The sequence below is a fragment of the Malus sylvestris genome, chromosome 16 (genome assembly GCF_916048215.2).
Source record: "Malus sylvestris chromosome 16, drMalSylv7.2, whole genome shotgun sequence".
NCBI classification, from domain to species: domain Eukaryota; kingdom Viridiplantae; phylum Streptophyta; class Magnoliopsida; order Rosales; family Rosaceae; genus Malus; species Malus sylvestris.
In genome coordinates this window covers 9,513,028-9,531,929 of record NC_062275.1, presented here as the reverse complement: position 1 = coordinate 9,531,929, position 18,902 = coordinate 9,513,028, and the positions used below count along the sequence as shown (strand labels likewise).

At 37.0% G+C, this 18,902-nt stretch overlaps 2 protein-coding genes across 2 annotated transcripts; one reads left to right on the top strand and one right to left on the bottom strand.

Annotated features, from left to right (window-relative positions):
• Positions 1–515: 515 nt before the first annotated feature.
• On the bottom strand, positions 516–2,361 carry LOC126607265 (uncharacterized). Its single transcript, XM_050274796.1, has 2 exons — positions 1,979–2,361; positions 516–1,262 (listed from the first exon to the last, which is right to left on the bottom strand). The coding sequence occupies exons 1-2, from the start codon at positions 2,281–2,283 to the stop codon at positions 803–805; spliced, it is 765 nt and encodes a 254-aa protein (XP_050130753.1). The 5' UTR covers positions 2,284–2,361; the 3' UTR covers positions 516–802.
• A 5,795-nt stretch (positions 2,362–8,156) lies between these two features.
• On the top strand, positions 8,157–9,310 carry LOC126607263 (uncharacterized). Its single transcript, XM_050274795.1, has one exon. The coding sequence runs from the start codon at positions 8,384–8,386 to the stop codon at positions 9,158–9,160; it is 777 nt and encodes a 258-aa protein (XP_050130752.1). The 5' UTR covers positions 8,157–8,383; the 3' UTR covers positions 9,161–9,310.
• Positions 9,311–18,902: the final 9,592 nt, after the last annotated feature.

The following is an 18,902-nucleotide window of genomic DNA, read 5'->3' as shown; positions in this document are numbered from 1 at the left end:
TGTAATTAGTATCTTAATCCTATGACAAATACAAAATCATACCCGACCCAACCTTAAAATCAACAAAAACCATCATTTTGATGAACATCAAATTCTAAATGCACATTATGGCTAAAACAGCAAAAAGAAAAAACCTGCTACGATCAATGGATTAGTAACAGCGGCACTAGAAAACATACCTTGTTCATTTCACATCATCGATGTAATTGGCCCTTGTCATGCCATATAATGCAAAGAGACAATGTGAACAAGTCCTAGCTGCCTCAGACAAAAATCATTATTCAGCATTCAGTGTCACTAAACCAAAGAAAGATGTAACGGAATCTTCGCAGACTTGACAACGCAAAGACTTCTACAGTTCTACTATTGCAGCAGAGTAAATAGCAGCAATAATACACAGCCACAATTTATTCCACCAGATCTTTCAGCTTCGCAGTAACAACTGTGATGGTACCTTCATCTTGCTAGGTAAACCACTTTATTATAGCATGCATGAGAACATGGGAACTTTGACATGATCGCAAAATTACTTGTATAAATATATTTATCAATTGTCAGTTAAAAATGGGAGCGTTAAACTTTCTTCCCTACAGTAGCTCTTTCTACATGCCTTTGCTTAGTTTTCAAGAAACTCCACAATGTAATTAGAGTAGGCTAAGGGAAGAAACAATAAAATAGCACATCATCCACAAACGCAGATTGCAGATAAAAACAAGAAGGGATCTCAACAGAAAAACTTCCAGCAGCAGCAGAAATTGGTAAAGTTCAACGGTTCTACCAAGTTTTAGGGTTTACAAATCCATCACTGACCTTTTTTCAAGTCGTTGTCATTAGAGTTAACTAAGTTACTAGAGTCATGACTTGGAGATGATTCGGTCACTAAATTTTCAGTAGAGTACTTCTTAATTCTCAAGGAAATAAGAATGCTTGACACAATTCCTAGTAAAGGAAAAAGGTACGACCAAATTTGAGATTTTTGAGAGCCCGATGCTGAAGAAACAGCAGCACCAGCCAGGCTGCCAATGGATGTGTTTTGTAAAATCATCGGCATGCATCCAATAACTGTCGGCAGCAGAAAATCCACGACAAACCGAACTTTTGTTGCAGCAAGGGCATAATTTATAATGTAGGATGGCATTGGCGAGAACCGGGCAAGTAGGACAAACCTCCAACCATCTCGTTCAACTCCTCTGGATAGGACATTGAAGTACTTATTCTTCTGGACCCAGTCCATTGCTGAGCTTGAACTCTTGAATATTAACCTGCAAACACCACAGCATTAAAGCAGTACCTAAAAGCAAATAATATAAAACACACATACACAAACTTCAACCTAATCAACATAGCATTAATCCCAACAACTGGAGCAGGGGGGAATTTCATTGATGCAGTCTGTTGTCAACTTGTCATATGAAGAATGTTAAGCAATGCTGCTCACGTACTTGCGCACCTCTCGCTGTTTTGGTGATACTATGAATTGTATTTGTATTAAGATACTAATATGCATTTCCCATTGCAGGGAGGTTAAATCTTCTGCAGAGACCCTCATCTAAATCAAAATTTAAAACAAACTTGTCCTTCACTCAAAATCGAACCTGATTCTCTCAACGAATGCAGTGAACAACTCAACATAAAGCTAACAATTCTAACTCTATTGAATCCTTTAATACTTAAAAGCTTAGAGCCACCTCTACGAAATCATAAATTTCAGTCATTATCTCATTGAATAAGGAAAAGGGTATTAGGCATTGTGTGGTGGGGTGATTCCATGGTAATTTCGTATCAAAGTTTTCACCTTTCACCCATCACTAAAAGAAAAGCATAAAACTTTCAAAAATGATCACCGTCCTGTGTCTATATGTTACCAAATCTAACGGTGATACTATATACATTTAGATTAAAGAGGAGTCTAATTTACCCAAATCACTTGTCAAATTGCCCAAACGAAAAGGTAAAAGTAATGAGATTTAAGTGGTACCTGCCAATCCAGAAAGAGAGGGAAGCGCCGAGCAGCTTTGCGGCAAAGACGCAGAGGACGGCCGGGAAGAAGCCGAAGAGCATAGAAGCGGCGGCCTCGAAGAAGACGGCGTAGGGCAGGCAGAGAGCGAGAGTGATAGTGTGGATCGAAACGTACAGTGGGATGGCCCATACTCCCAGGCGATCGGACAATTCAGCAAACACCTTGAGCACAGCGTCCTTGTCCAACCCATAGTGCTTGCTCAGCTCCCTCCCTATTCCGATTAACGCCACAGCCGCTCCGATTATCCACCACCTCTTCGCCATTTTCCTTTCTTCTCAGCTCTCGTCAACTCTCTCTCTCTCTCTCTCTCTCTCTCTCTCTCTCTGGGATACGGAATACTCAGATGGGTCCTGATGGGCCGGATACAGTTTCATCATGTAGGCTATATTTGGGCCATTTTCCTTTTTGGGCTTTAGCTTCACTTCATCTATAATCTGAGTGAGGCTTTTATGCACGAATGGCGGGTTACTTAAATGCAATCGGAGTTGGAATTATTCTCATTCTTGACTTTTTTGGCTAAAACATTAGTTTTGAAATTCTTATTTTTTTTAACACATATATGAAATAAAATAAAATAAATGTGAACTTCACCTCAAAATTCGTGGTTGGTGTGGAAGCAAGACTTGTGACCATAGAGAGGCTGAAATGCTTCTATGAGTTTTTCCAACCTTGGAAAGAATGGATAACCGTAGTTTGCTACTAGTTGTCCCTATTTAAAAAATAAAAATATAAAAAAATAAACCTTCGCCTCAAAATTCGTATTTTAATAACTAAAAAAATCACGAATCAAATCAAGAATATCAACATATCTCACTCCCATTACATTTTCCCTCCATGATTCACAACTTTCTCCCTTGTTTTTTATTTTTATTTTTGAATAAACGATAGCATTAGTAAGTTAAATTGTTAGTTGTTAGGGGGAAGAGGATTCGTGGGGATCAAATCCAAACCAAGTGCATAAGCATGATTATTTTTCGCCACTGCAGTCAAAACACCATTTGATGACTCCCTCTCTTCCAACTTCCAAGTAATTAACATATTTTAAGAATGTCATTTTTTTAAGAAAAAAATTAAAATTCCATTTTGAACAACAGCCAGAACAATTCAAATTTACCATTATTTATTCTCATTTCTGTTTCAACATTATTTTTTATTTTAACAAACGATGTTATCTGCATTACGTGGGTGGGGGAGTGGGCTAAGCCTCACAATATGTTAGCAATAATGCGGTTCAAATTCGCCTTTGTGGAGAATTGAACTTAAAATCTCTTACTTACAAGTGAAAATGAATATCATTAGACTGTAGTATTAAGTGACATGTTTCAACTTTATTTAAAAAATGATATGTTTTGCACATTTTAGGTCACAAAAGCGTTTCAGATTGGTACAATGTTTTGCATGAATGAACATTGAATGAGGTCTTAAAATATAGACAATTTTGATCATGAAATGCGGTATGAATAACTCCAGCACGATTCGTGAATCACGCGATAAACTGGTGTGGCAATTGGCATGCCCTATTTACCAGTTTGGTCGACTTAGTTTTCAGTCCTTTTCCTTGAATACCATTTTGATCAGTACTTTTCCTTCAACTTCGACACCTGAACACGTGCGTTTCCACTAGACCAAACTGGTCAAAGATAGAATGGTCGATCCACTTGAAGAAGGACAAGGATTGTCTGCCTTCTTTGTTTCCGTGCCCTCTCATGCTCTCCTGTTTGTATGATCACGGTTAAACCACGTCAACATTTTATATTACTATTCATTTTTGTCTTATTATCTCTATAAAAAATAATATAAAAGTTAACGTAGCTTAACCGTGACTACACAAAACAGGAGGGCACGGAAACAAAGAGGGCAGACAATCCTTGTGCCTTGAAGAAAGCAAATGTATTCAACACATGCACGTTTGCTTTTGTTGTTGTACTGTTTTTTTTTACTGTGTTTGTCCAAAACGGACGAGACTGGATTGGTGGATGAGGAGTCGAGTTGATGGAGTTTTCATGTGTGTGGTAATGCTAGTGTGCATTTGCGTGACTCAACAATAACAACTTCTCATTAAGTTTTATAACAATCTCCATGTTCATACTATATGGTTCATTGTATCAAAAGACTTTTATACGTGGAAAGTGTTACCTGTTATTGGAGATCTATACTTATCTATCTTTATTTGTTCTCGTGATAAGTTTTGTAGACTCATATATATACAAACTAAAACTATATTGTGATCACGTGATAAGCGTTGTAAACTTGTATATGAGAACAAAGATATGTTATGGTATTACAAAAAACTCTTCTATTATATATGTAAAATCCAAATAGATTAGTTGGCTCCACGTATATAACACCATGAGAAATTGTATATTGATTCAATTAGAAAAAAAAATAAAATTAATACCAAAATCACAATAGAAAAATAGAGTTTCAATATCTATTGACACCCCATGTTATAGTTTATTGTCTCGTATCTTTTCTAAAATATTTTTTATGGGTGAAGGTTTCTAACGTTTTGTTAGGTACTTGTTCCATCAACCTTGTCGATATATACTTTTACTCTAAAAAAATAGTAACAGAAGTTTCTCCTGCAGGGTTGAGACAACTACATTGACATTTTTTTAGTGAAAATTTCTGCATGGACAATTTTGGAAATTCAGACGGGCGTCGGGCACTTTGGCTTTGCCAACTTTGCTTTTACTAGGTAATGCTTTGATGGGTCCTGACTGAATGACCTAATTGAAGAGAGACTCTATAAATAAGAATCTTTCAAAGTTGTCTATGCATCCAAACTCAAACATTAGCTACCAAATATGACGAGAGAGATAGACAGATGATAATAAAAAAATTCATATCATTGAAGAGAGGGAGAGTTAAACATAGAGTGTTATAGACCCAAGTGATACGTAAGTTTTGGTTCCTTTTTAATCAAAATAGGTTAGGTTAATTGAACTTGACATTTGTAAAGTAATTTGTTGTATTTCATGTGCAAAGGCACTAAATTTATAAAAATTTATATCGCTAGAAAAGAAAAATATGACAACAACAGTTGTGGAAAATGTGAAGGCATATTAAGAGAATAACCTACATACAATTGGTAAATTAAGTTTGCAGCATATGATATCAGAATTCCACTGAATATTGTTGGTTTCACTTGTCGTTGATGATTGCTAATGGATGTTCGAAACTCTGGTGAGTACACATTCGAATTGCATGCCAGCTTCTCACACACACAAAAAGTTAATTAATGACGATAATCATGGCTTGACAGGTAATCTACAATTCTACATAACTAATGGAGAAAATTAAGTGCAATAAACAAGCTTCTCTATGTAAGCCAAGAATGTGACAATATATATAGAAAAGTACGCAGGGTTTAAGAACTCAATACCATATGCACTAAATATTTCACAAACTTGTAAAATGCAATGGTATTCAAATTTATAAGCATTTTTCTCTTTTGTCTTGGAACGTCTTTGTAGTCTGAACATGATTTCACCACAGTTAGAGTGCATAAGAATTGCCAGCAAAGAGACACTAATCCTTCTCGTACGCAACGTAATTAACTTTACTACTATTTTCTATCGAGGTTTAGCTGAAAGGGACCTGTGAATCCACTATCCAGGGACCAAGGATGTGTTGGTTGAAGCGAGTCTAGTTTGAATACGAATTTACAGACATCAAACAACCGTGCATAAATGCTACCGTTTGCTCAAACTACTGTCTTCGCATGTGCATGCTGCATATAAAGTGACCGATAATGTGCAGTCATTAAACTCAACAGGTGGATAATCTGTTAAGACTCTACAATAATAATTTTTACACTCTCGTTTTTTGTTTTTGTACTCTTTTCTTCTCACTTCATGAACTCTGATGCATGAGTATAATTATCCGATCTGAGATTACACTCTCAACAATCCTGAACAGATAATTTAAACTATTCACCAATACACATATTTTAAAATATTCCGAGCTAGGGACGCACAACTGACTGGTTAGAATGCAACCTGGGACCAATCAAGATCTAATTAATTGTAATTTACTTTTGGTTCAGAGTTGGAGAGGCCAAATGAGAAAGAAAAAAAGATTATCATGATATATTTTAATTAGGATCGAATTAGAGAATCTAAGATTGTGGTAAATTTGTTTAATTATAGAAGTTGGGAATGGTGGTGTGTGCGTCACGCATGGGGTGGTCAGTGGTGTTACTGTTATGTCCATGGGGAAGTGCATTCTCCTGTCACCCTTTCCTTAGACCATGCAACTCGCACACAAATTACAGATATATTCTTTTCTTTCTACGCAACAAAAAAACTATATGTATTTTCTACTCTTGGTATCTTTTTTCAACACGAGGATATTCTAAATTAGTACTCTAATCTGCGTAAAAAAAAGATATGAATCGAACTTTAGTGGAAACGAATAAGCACAATCTGTTGACCAACTTACCTAACTGACCACATCTTAACATTTTTGATCATTTTTCGTGATTTTTTCGTAAACATTGGTGAGTAGACTGCCACTTGTGACTATTGAATCTTTAACTGTTCAAAGTTTTGCTACACACATGATGCTTTTTGTGTATTGATTTATACTAAAAAAAGCTACCCCAAGTGAATAAGACTTCTCGTTTTGTGAAGGTTCTGATAAAACATCTATTATATGTAGTCTTACCCTTATATTAATACATACTATAGACCAAAATTAGTAACCATTAAATTTTTAAGTGTTAAATGTTTAAGTACACACCAAATTATTATGCATACATCGAAACATAATAGAGTTTTCATTCGCTTCCTCTCTATAATGATTTATCTGCTCATCTGGCTCTTCTGACTACAATAACTCGATGTTCCCTCATATGCATATATCGTGCCAAATATATGGATAAAATTAAGAATCCAGCATGCCCGCATATGGGATAGCATAGTATCTTTACACCAAAATATTTATTTATTTGTATGTCTCCTCCCAAATTACTATTTACTATCTAAACCAAAAAATATAGTAATTTAAGAGGGTTGGATTTGGACCACATATTATTTCATAGATAAAAGGCGGGATCTGGGATTTAAATAAGCTTGGCCTCAATTGGCGTACGAGAAGAAATTGCAGTCAAACCAAAGTGTCCAACTTTCAAAATTAACAAACAAAAGTAGATGCTAAGTACTATCTGATGTCCCACGGACAAATAGAAAGCAAAGCTTTACCCGGGTCTATCGGTCCCCCTCCTCCTCCCTCTCTTTCTTTTCTGTCTTCAGTCCTACTCTAAAATCCAAGCTGTCCAATTAGAAAACAAACTTACATGTGTCTCTGTATTATTGAAACTATAAGCAAAGGTCGCGATTACCCTCTCTTTGTATTAAGTTTAAATCTCTTTTTAGCAGTTTAGTTATTTAGTATTACATTTTGATGACATTCTTCTTTATTTGGAAGTGAGGGGTCGTAGATTTGAATCTCGTATATGGAAATTCGATACCAAATTAGATTGTCCATAGTGTGACGTAGCCGAACTCTCAATCTCTTTAGTGTAAAAATATCGTATTTAAAAAAATAAAAATAAAATCTTTTTAGTAGTTTAGATTAGATTAAAAGAGAGAGGATCCTTGCCTGATCCTCTTTGTGAGAATTATGTGGATCCTCCAATCATATCTGTTCATCGTACATCGTGCGGTCACTTTTTTTTATTCAATTTTAAATAAAAAATTTACAATAATTTATAAACAAATTTGATTTGAGGATCCCCGGGATCCTCACAAAAAAGATATGGCGAGGATCCTCATTTAGATTAAAATGCATTCTACTATTGTATAATAACATGATTTTCTTTGGATGCTTTGGACCGGCCGGTACTACGAGTTTTTTAATCGATATATCTTTGCTCAAAAATATGAAAGTTAAAATTGAAGAGTACCGAATCTTCCAAAGTAGGATTTTGTGCCCTCCTATTCCTATCCCCTTCCCTTCTCCTCTTCTCTCACATTTTATTTTTTATCTTATTATCTCTATAAAAAAAATCAATATAAGTTATTGATGTAGCTTAACTGTAGCCATTCAAATAAAAAGGGAAGGAAGGGAAGAGAATCCTTAAAGAATTTTTTATAATAACATGGTGCACATTCCATTCAAACCCACATAGTCGTACATCGATCAACAATTATATATAAACCCCAAGAAACCCACCTCATATCGTGTTAACTTGGAATCAATTTTCTCAAACCCCACAGGCCATACCCAAAAGCCACAACCCTTTTCGCTCTCTCGGTAATTTAATTTAACACCTTATCATCATCCATCTTTATTATGCGCACAACATCTATGCTGAAAGTCCCCAACAAATTACATCTCTCCGATCTCACACATTGACAAATGGCGTTGCGATTCTTCACTCTCCAAATGATGCCATGGTGCTTCCAGTTGATGGGCAGCCAACGCATCTCTCGCGCGCAGCTCCGTCCCAACGACCAAGCCGGCCCGATCTGCACGATCAAGCTTGTCAAATCGGACGGGCTTGTTTTGATCTACCACCGGCCAATCCACGTTTCGGAAGTCATGACGGAGTTTCCGAAACACCAAGTGTGCCGGTCCGATTCGCTCTACATCGGGCAGAAGATCCCGGCACTGTCGGAGGACGACCAGCTCCAACTCGGTCACAAGTACTTTCTCCTTCCCCAGCAGTTTTTCCAATCCGTGCTTTCGTTCGTCACCATTGCTTCCTTCAGCAGCAAAGACTCGTCGAGAAACGCGTTTGTTAGAAAAGCGGCGAGCTGCAAGCCGTTCGATATACAGAAAACGCCGTCTGGGTGTTTGAGAATACGCGTTTCGGACGAGTTTATATCGCAATTGCTGGAGGAAAAGAAGCTCGAGGATGACGCGGCGGCGGTGGAGGCCAAGAGCGGGGTTTGTACGACGGCTCAGCTGCAGAAAGACTACACGCAGCTTGTTGGGGCACGGCAGTGGAAGCCAAGGCTCGAGCCCATCAGAGAGTCTCGGGAGAAGAGCAGAAAGCTTTCTTCTTTTGGGCTGAGGAGATCTTCCAAGAAGAAATCTCAACCAAATTCATCGAAGGCTTCCCAGAAGCAAAAGAGTAGTTCTACTAATGGTTCTTCCAAAGCCAAGATCAAGATCAAATCGTCAAGAAAATGATGATTAGTGCCTTTTTAATGATTAGTTAGGATTTAGGTGTTAATGAGGAGGACCCTCTTTTGATTTTCATTGGATTGAAGTGAATATAATTATGTAAATACATGAATATGTTTTCATGCTCTTTTTTAATACAATTACTTTCTAATTGCACTTTTTTGCTTAATGATCGTCATCTTTTTGCTAATCGTACTACCATTAAATTCTTCTTATTCAATTTCTCAAAGTTGTCATTGGTTCATTAGTTCTTGGAAACTATTTTCGCACATGTCAATCTATTTCTCTTTGGTTCTCTTTTGAATAATGATTCAATTTAAAGATAAAAAATAAATAAGCGTGTGCAACCAAAAAAAAAAAAAAAAAGGTGCAGAATTTACTTCAATTTCGCACATATCAATCTATTTCTCTTTGGCTCTTTTTCAAATAATGATTCAATTTAAAGATAAAAAATAAACAAGGTGTGCAACGAAAGAAAATGAAGTGTGCAGAATTTACTTCAATTTCGTACATGACCATCTATTTCTCTTTGGTTCTTTTTTGAATAATGATTCAATATAAAGACAAAAAATAAACAACCGTGTGCAACAAAAAATAAAAGAAGTGTGCAGAATTTACTTCAATCTTGAAATGCTTGCCTGTCATAGAGTATATCTCTGTATTCTTATGGCATATATTTCACATTTCCGATTACATTAAAGTTTTTCTCGTAGTACATCAGTCGTTTGATGTGAATCTAATTTTACATGTATAAAATAAACCCAAGCATGAGTGGCTTTTGGAATGAGAATCCTCTTTGTAAGGATCCTAAGAATCCACATATCATATTCGTTCATTGTATATTTTATAACCAGCGTTGGTTAAGTAATATTTATCTTTAATTTTAATTAAAAATTTTAAAACAATTTCTAGTAGAATGGCTATGGTGCGTGGCTGGGTTTGGCAGATTTGGACTGGCTGGCCTAGGTCACCAACTGCCAGTGCTCTTGTTTCAGATTTTGACATGATAGGGAAATGGACAAATTAGCAGTCAACATAGGTCAGCGTCATTTAAGATAGGGTAAACTGTCGGTTTATCCCCTAAACTTTTAATCCACTTTCGATTTCCTCCTGAACTTTTCTATTGGAAAATTAAGGACTCAAACTAATTTTTTTAGCCAATTTGCCCCCTACCGTTAGTTTTTCATATATTTCATCCATATTTCCGTTAAGTGAGACCATGTGCACACCATGTGAGGATAGTTAAGTCATTTCACTCTAAAAAATGATTAAAAACTGAAAATAAATAATAAAAAAAATTTTCCCTCTATTTTTTCTCGCTAATTCATATCCTCAATTTTATTTTTCCCTCTCATTTCTATGCATGAGAAATGACATATGGTGTTATTGTCTTCATACGTAGCTAAGTTAATCTTTTTCTTGAAGCATGTACTACCATTTTTATTTTCTCTAACAAATTAATAATTTGACAAATGCTCATGGTGTTATTGTCTCTAAAGCAGTACATTAATATAAGAAACATGTCCATAAAAAAACTAGGGTTTCTTATATTAATGCACTGCTTTGGAGACAATAGCACCATTAGCATTTGTTAAATTATTAATTTGTTAGAGAAAATAAAAATGGTAGACAATAACACCATATGTCATTTCTCATGCATAGGAATGAGAGGGAAAAATAAAATCGAGGATAGGAATTAGCGGGAAAAAATAGAGGGAAAGTTTTGTTTTTTTTTTTTTGTTTTTTCAGTTTTTTAATCATTTTTAAGAGTGAAATGACTTAACTACCCTCACATGTTGTGCACATGGTCTCACTTAACGGAAATATGGATGGAATATATGAAAAACTAACGGTAGGGGGTAAATTGGCTAAAAAAATTAGTTTGAGTCCTTAATTTTCCAATAGAAAAGTTCAGGGGGGAAATCGAAAGTGAGGTGAAAGTTCAGGGGGTAAACCGACAGTTTACTCTTTAAGATAAGGACTTAGACGGACCGGGATTCCACCGTGACTCGGTTTATCCGATCCGTCTAAATTGCCTTCTGTCTTTTAAGGCACTTCTAATCTTACTCGGAGAAATTTTTAATTGTGACATAAATACGGATGATAAATTATGTGTTTTTATGTAAGTGATGAGAAATTTTATTTTTTAAGTTATTAACTTTTTAACATATATAACCCATCATTTATATAGCGACACGCAGTGTACCACCTCGTGTAACAGTCACACTGAAAAATCTCCCCTTACTCGGATCCCAATAAGAATTGATAAGCACACTTCTTTAATTCAAACCTATTTGTCAATTTCTGTTTCGAATTTGTAAATTTTTTTATGAACTTTAATTTTAGCTAATTATCTTACTGAATTTTTATAATTAGCTAATTTCTCATGAATCTTAATTTTAGTTAATTATCTTTCTGAAACTTTTATAATTGATAGATTTTCCTCTTAAACTTTAATTTTATAATTATTTTTATTAGACTTATTCAATGGAATAACAAAAAATAAAAAGACGTGAGAAATTAAAAAATATGCGTTAAAATCATCTCCTAGGTAAAAATTTCATGAAAACAGCTTGTAAAATCTCACCCAGCGTCTATATTCCCTAAAAGACACTTCTACCAAAAGTTCTTATCGCGCTCATCCTAAATTTGTGAGCTCATCGTACAAACTACAAAGGCATGAAATTCTTCGAATTTGTGGTCTTACCCGAGGTCACGACCTAATATTGTTGCCCTATCGAAAATTTTAGGGCACCTCTTATAATACATGATTTCTTCACAATTTTCGTTGTCTTACTCGACCTAAAAATTGTTCTAAACAGATAATTTTAGCGAAATTTCTCGTGTTAATAGACATAAGTAGTTCACCTAAATTTGTAGGCGCATGTCGCATAAACACATGAAATTATCAATATTTTAGTTTAGCCTAAATATAATATAAATACTAACTAATCAGACAGCTCTACCGAAACGTCTCGTAATCAATAGTCCATTAAAAAAAACACAGCAGCTACCAGCTCAGTCAAGCCAATACCCACCATCCAATTCCTATCCTTCACAAACACGACATGAAGTTAAGTATGGTCAAAGTTAGGCCTGGTCGAGTGGGGAGTGGGGAGGTGAATTGCTTTCTAATTTGTGCGGATTCTTGTGGCTATAATTTTATGGCAACTTAATTTCAAGGTTACCCCTAGGATTACTGTCTAGTGGTATTCTTCTTCACTTGTAAGTAAGAGATCTTATATTCGATTCCCTAGTATTGGTATTCCTCTTCACTTGTAAGTAAGAGATTTTAAATTCGATTCTCGCCAAAGACAAATTTGAACCACATTATTGCTAGCTCATTGTGAGGTTAAACTCACTAATTAATGTAGTTACTATCGTTTGTTAAAAAAATATCCAAGATCGATACAATAACAGCCGATTCCTTCGAAACACTTTGACCTTCAAATATTTCATGTGCAAATTACAATGGTTAAAACATTGTGGTGTATTGGTTTCCGAAGTCGAGTGCTTGAAGATTGTATTTCTGGAGACATGAAACAGAAAGAGTTGGGAACATTATTTACTCGTCTAATCTATTTTTCTTCTAATTTTATTTTGGTCAATACTTGGTTTGGGTGTGCATGATTTGATTCAGTTCGCTTTATTCTTAAATTTGAGAAACAAACTATATAATACTAATCGAGATTTCAGTTAGAAACGGAGTAAAAAAAGAGAGGAATGGAAGCATATTTTTTATAAAAATGCTCAGGCTTGGATTTTAAGTGAGAAAATCGAAAACCAAACCAATTTATGCCAAACTAATTTGCTATCAGTTAGTTCGGTTAGGTTCGGTTCGACAGTTTGCTAGTTTAACATGATATGCCTATCAAGAAGGCACAGTTTGAAATATAAGTGCTTTTGCTGTTGAATTGAATGAAATGAATGACACCATTGCCATGAGGTGAACGCTTCTGCAAAGGTGTCGTTTCTCTATTAAGAGCAAGTCTAGCCTTGCTCTTTGCTCGGGGGACGGGCTCCAGGAAAGGGCCTGAGGGCCGGTTGGTTCTTCTCCAGCCATGGAGAGCCCGAGTGAGGGTGGGAGCCCGAGGGCCGAGGGGGGGGGGTGGACAATCGACAGGCCTGTGGCCCGAGGCCCGTGACGTCAGGCCTGGGTCTGAGCATTTATTTTTATTTTTTTTGTGTCAGGCGCGTGCCCCTCACTCGCGAGTGGGGGCGCATCGCCCGACAGGAATTCAGGGCACGGGCCTAGCAACCCAGTTACCATTGGGAAGCCACGTGGCTTCCCACGGTCCGTTCGATCCCAACGGCTCTTTAATACGAGCCGTCCGATTTGCAACGGTAATAAAAAAAAAGCTGATTTTATATCAACCGTTCGATCTGAGATCAACGGTTGATATTAATCTGCTTTATAAATTTAAAAAAAAATTTAATTAAGAAAAGTTACCGTTGTGACACGTGGCAGAATCTGGAGTGTTGGAATTCAAATTTTTTAAAATCCAACGGCAGAGATTCATTATTTGAATAAAAATTTAAAAAGAATTGTAAAAAATCCGAAAAAATCTGAAAAAAAATTGTAAAAAATTGTTTTTACTTTTCTATAAATATCACTTCTTCTCCATCTACCTTACACCACAATTTCATATTTTCTCAACTACTTTCAATCAAATTCCTATCTTTCTCTCAAAGTTTCAATCCAATTTTTTTTCCACAAAATGACTACTGATGCAGGTACGAATTGGTCGCTTCTTGAAGATGTTGCGTTGTGCACTAGCTGGGTTGAAGTTACTCATAATTCCCTTACGGGTAATGAGATGCAGTTGCGAGAAATGTGGAGTTTAATTCATACCAAATTTTTTGAGCAAATAGGTGGGAAAAGAACCAAAGAATCGATGTCCAGTCGTTGGAAAATACTTTGTCATTCCTTTAGTACGTGGAGAGATGCCTTGACACAAGCTAGTAGTAATGTTCGAAGTGGGGCAAATTATGCGGATGAGGTAAGAATATATTATAATTATTTGTTTGTATTATTATTTTGTTACCTAATTTGATTATAATTATATGTTTGTATTATTTATTTGTTACCTAATTTCATTATTATTATTTGTTTGTATTATTTATTTGTGACCTAATTTCATTATTATTATTTGTTTGTATTATTTATTTGTTACCTAATAATTTCATTAGTATTATTTGTTTGTATTATTTATTTGTTACCTAATAATGTCATTATTATTATTTGTTTGTATTATTTATTTGTTACCTAATAATAATTTCATTATTATTATTTGTTTGTATTATTTATTTGTTACCTAATAATTTCATTATTATTCATTTGTAGCAACTTCAAGCACAAGCATGGTATGCTGCCAAAATCAAATCAAGAAACAAATCATTCCACCGGTGGGAATGTTGGAATATTGTTAAAAATTGTCCTAAATTCAAAGTTGTGCCTGTTGGTCCAGAAGTATGCATGAACAACACCCCTCTACACAGCACCTTTGTACACAGCACCCCTCCACACTCTACACCCGATCATGGCTCCCATGTTGATGAAGAAGATGGAAAAGAAGTGTCTGAAACGCCCATTCCTGAACAAGCGTCGGGGTCGACCCGTTATCCAATTAGGCCTCTAGGTAAGAAGGCTTCAAAGAGGAAAGGGAGTGCTTCCAAGAATGATTATGGAAAGTACATGCAAGAACTTGCTCGTTAAGGTGAATTGACGTTGGCACGGGAATTGGCGAAATATGAGGCTGAAAAGGCTAGAGATGAGGCAAAAGTTGCAGCTATTCAACAAGCATTTCAAGCTGAACAGAGGGAAAGAGAGCTACTTAGGCAAGAAAGGGAGTTGCTTAGAGAATAAAGAATTGCACAACGAGATCGTGACATTATGAACACGCGTTTAGAAGGGATGTCTCCAAATTCTAAATATTTTTGACAATCGGAGAAAGCGGATGTGGTGCAAAGGAGGCGTGCAAGAGAAGCGAGATCAAGACAAGATGGTCCTAGCACAACAAGACAAGATGATCCTAGCACCACATATTGGCTAAGTGATGATGAATAGGGTACTTTTAGTAATCGGAGCCCATAGTTTTCCAATCACTTTGGGTTGTAATTTATTATTTATGTTGTTTCCAATTTATTGAAGTTAGTACTTTATTTAAATTGAGAGTACATTTATTTAATTTCGTAATATATTTTTCCTAATAATAGAATCTTTATTCATCAAATTGTTCACGTATAATGAAATAAAATTACATAAACATACCAAATAATAAAAAACTCACTACAAAAAACACACCAAATAAATTACATAAACATACCAAATAATTCACACCAAATAAAATTACATAAACATACCAAATAATAAAAAACTCACTACAAAAAACACACCAAATAAAATTACATAAACATACCAAATAATTCACACCAATTAAAATTACATAAAACATACGAAATAATAAAAAACTCACTACAAAAAACACACCAAATAAAATTACATAAACACACCAAATACAAACAAACATACTAAATAAACTTAAGTATCTTCAGCTTGTTTCAATGCCCACTGGTGCTCTATCAAGTCAATTTGCCGATCATTGTGCATAGATGACCTTTGAAGTGCAGTATATCGTTGAATGACCCTTTCATTGTAACGACCATCTCTTTCTAATGGCTCGTGTTGCACGGGTTCTTCGGTGGCATTATGCGCACAATATATCCATGTTCTTGAATTGTTCATCGTGTCTGGCTCAGGCTCATATTCATCAACCGCATCATAATCGAACTCATCTTCCACAATCATGTTGTGAAGAATGACGCACGTCATCATGATGGATCGAAGTGACTCTACATCAAACATTCTGGCAGCACCCCTGACGATCGCCCAACAAGCTTGAAGGATATCAAAACAACGCTTCACATCCTTCCTGCACCCCTCTTGATAGCTTGCAAAGTGTTTTTCCTTTGCACCTCGCGGACGTGGCACTGTTTTGACAAATGTTTCCCATCGTGGGTAAATGCCGTCAGCTAGGTAGTATGGCCCGTCGTACCTACGTTCGTTGACAACGTACGTGACTTTTGGTGCCTTTCTTTGCAGGACGTTGTTGAACACTGGGGATTGGGCAAGGACGTTGAGATCATTTTGAGCCCCCAGAACCCCGAAAAAGGCATGCCATATCCATGTATCAAAAGATGTCACTGCCTCCTAAATGATAGATTTTGCTCATTTTCTATCCCCATATGCACCTTGCCATGCACTTGGACAGTTTTTCCACATCCAGTGCATACAATCGATGCTTCCTATCATCCCAGGAAAACCTCGCATCTTGCCCTTCTTCAGAAGCCTTTGCAAGTTCATGTGAGTAGGTCTTTGGATGTACTATGCGGTGTACAAAGATTCGACTGCTCCGCAAAACCTCATCAGGGCCTCAAGAATGGTTGATTTCCCCATCCTCGTTATCTCATCCACTTGGTCTGCAGATGCTCCATACGCAAGCATCTGCAACGCAGCAATGATTTTTTGTTGAGGCAAGAAACCCATAACACCACAAGCATCCTTCTTTTGCACAAAGTAAGAATCATGGTTGCAAACATCAGTCATGATTCTGTTGAACAAATGTCGTTCCATTCTAAAACGGCGTCTGAAATATGTATCAGGAAATGCACTGTTATGGACAAAGTAATCGTCCAACAGCTCTTCACCCCGTCGTTGCCTGCTTCTATCAAGGTTTCTTGAATGGCTGGGCCTGCATATCTGAGCAACAGTCTGGATGACTCGACGGGAATGTGAGGCTCTGGCTATTCTTGTTTCGTCATCTCTCCTTCTACGCTCCTCATCCTCTTCCATCTCATTTTCGGCTATCTGAAGATTGAACATTCCTTCAGATTGGTTAAACAATTATTCCTCTTGCTGATCGATTTCTCACATCATCCTTGATGAAAAAGAAGACATTGTAAGGATGGATGGTGAAGAAGAAGTAGAAACTATGAATAATGAGATAGAGATGTTGAGAAAATTGGTGTGAGATTTGTGAGGATGGATGATGGATTATATGGACGATTTAGAAAGGATTGGATTGTAGATAAGGCCACGTGGCATGCCGTCATTCGTTAAAAATCTGATCGAAATCTATCCTCAAAGATTCTGAAAAGATAATGACACGTGGCACGTTCGTATTGGATAAAAATCTTATCGAAATCGATCTCCAATAATTATCTTTTCGGATAATGACACGTGGCGCAATTTTGAATGAGTTAAAATCTGATCAAAATCTATCGTCAAAGATTCTCAAAAGATAACGATACGTGACACGATGACATTGGATAAAAATCTTATCGAAATCCATCGCTAAATAATTGTTTTTTTTTATAAAATGACACGTGGCGCAACGAGAACGATTTAAAAAATCTTATCCGAAATTACAAATAATTTTATTTTGTATTATTTAAACAAGCAAAAAAAACTAATATTTTATTGCCTATTGCCAGGGGGAGGGCTCCAAGGGTGAAGATGCAAATGAAAATTACTGTTCATTAATGGCAGTTACTATTCATTAAAGGCAGTTACTGTTCAAAATGATGGATTCAATATTGGATTGCCAGAGAGGAGGGTTCCATGGGTAGAGTTGCTATGAGAGTATCCTAATAAAAAAAACACGACATGTCGTTGTTCTTCGACCAAGCTTCAACTTCAACTGCCAAACTGCAAACCCTCTCTAGAAAAAGAAAAAAACACCTCATCGATAACAGCGCGCTAATCCGTACGGGCAATGCTGAAATGGGTCCGACTGAACTGAAATGGAAGCCCTTCCATCCGCCCAAATCCAGCTTCTGATGGTCACCGAGAACTCAATCAACACCGTCCACTGCAAGCACTCCCGAAATGTTAAGCCCACCACGAAGGTGGCCGTCACCCATATCGCCAATGGCGACTTCCACCACGCCCTCGCCACTTGGCACCAAATGCTCCTCCGCGGCATTCGCCCCGACACACATACCCTCCCTCGCGTCTTGTTCGCTCTTCGGCCGGTCTCTCTCTCGGCAAGCAACTCCATGGCCACGCTCATAAGCTCGTCTGCTCCGGTAACGGGTACGTGGTTGCCGCTCTCATTGAATTGTACGGTCATCTCGACAGCGCGGACGCTGCAAAAGGGCTATCTGATAAATACCCTTAACATCCCCTGTTAAGGACTCTCTTTCTTGGACTATGCTGGCAAGGTTGTACATCGGGGAAGGTAATTAAGCCCGGCAAGGCGGTTCATGTGTTTGAGAGAATGATGGAGTCTGGAGCTCAGATAGGTTCTGTGGCGGTTGCGACGGTGGCTGGTGCCTGTGGCATGTTGAGATCGTTGATTGATGGCACAAAAGTCCACAGGGTTGGCAAGGAAGGTGGATTGGAGTATGATGTGTGGTGAGCAAAACACTCTTGAGAATGTACATGGACCGCGGTTGTGTCGAAGAAGCTCGAGCAGTTTTCGAAAGATGTCATTTCCTGGACAGAAATGATTCATGCCAATGTGAAGCGGGGAGGCTTCCATGACGGTCTTAAACTGTTGAGGCAGATGATAGAAGACGGGGCGAAACCCGACCCCTCTCAGTCTCTAGTGTTCTAACGGCATGCGCAAGAATGTCTGCAGGTAAACATGGCAAAGAGATTCATGGGTTCTTGCTGCGAAATGGTATCCGAATGAATCTCACCGTTCTGAATGCACTTAGGGACATGTATGTCAAGTCGGGATTTATC

Bases quoted from the DNA above. Each gene is read 5' to 3' on its own strand.
- LOC126607265 (XM_050274796.1), bottom strand. From the start codon at position 2,283: ATGGCGAAGAGGTGGTGGATAATCGGAGCGGCTGTGGCGTTAATCGGA. The intron at 1,263-1,978 runs GTACCACTTAAA...TGGTGTTTGCAG, and splicing joins CTCTCTTTCTGGATTGGCAG to GTTAATATTCAAGAGTTCAA.
- LOC126607263 (XM_050274795.1), top strand. From the start codon at position 8,384: ATGGCGTTGCGATTCTTCACTCTCCAAATGATGCCATGGTGCTTCCAG.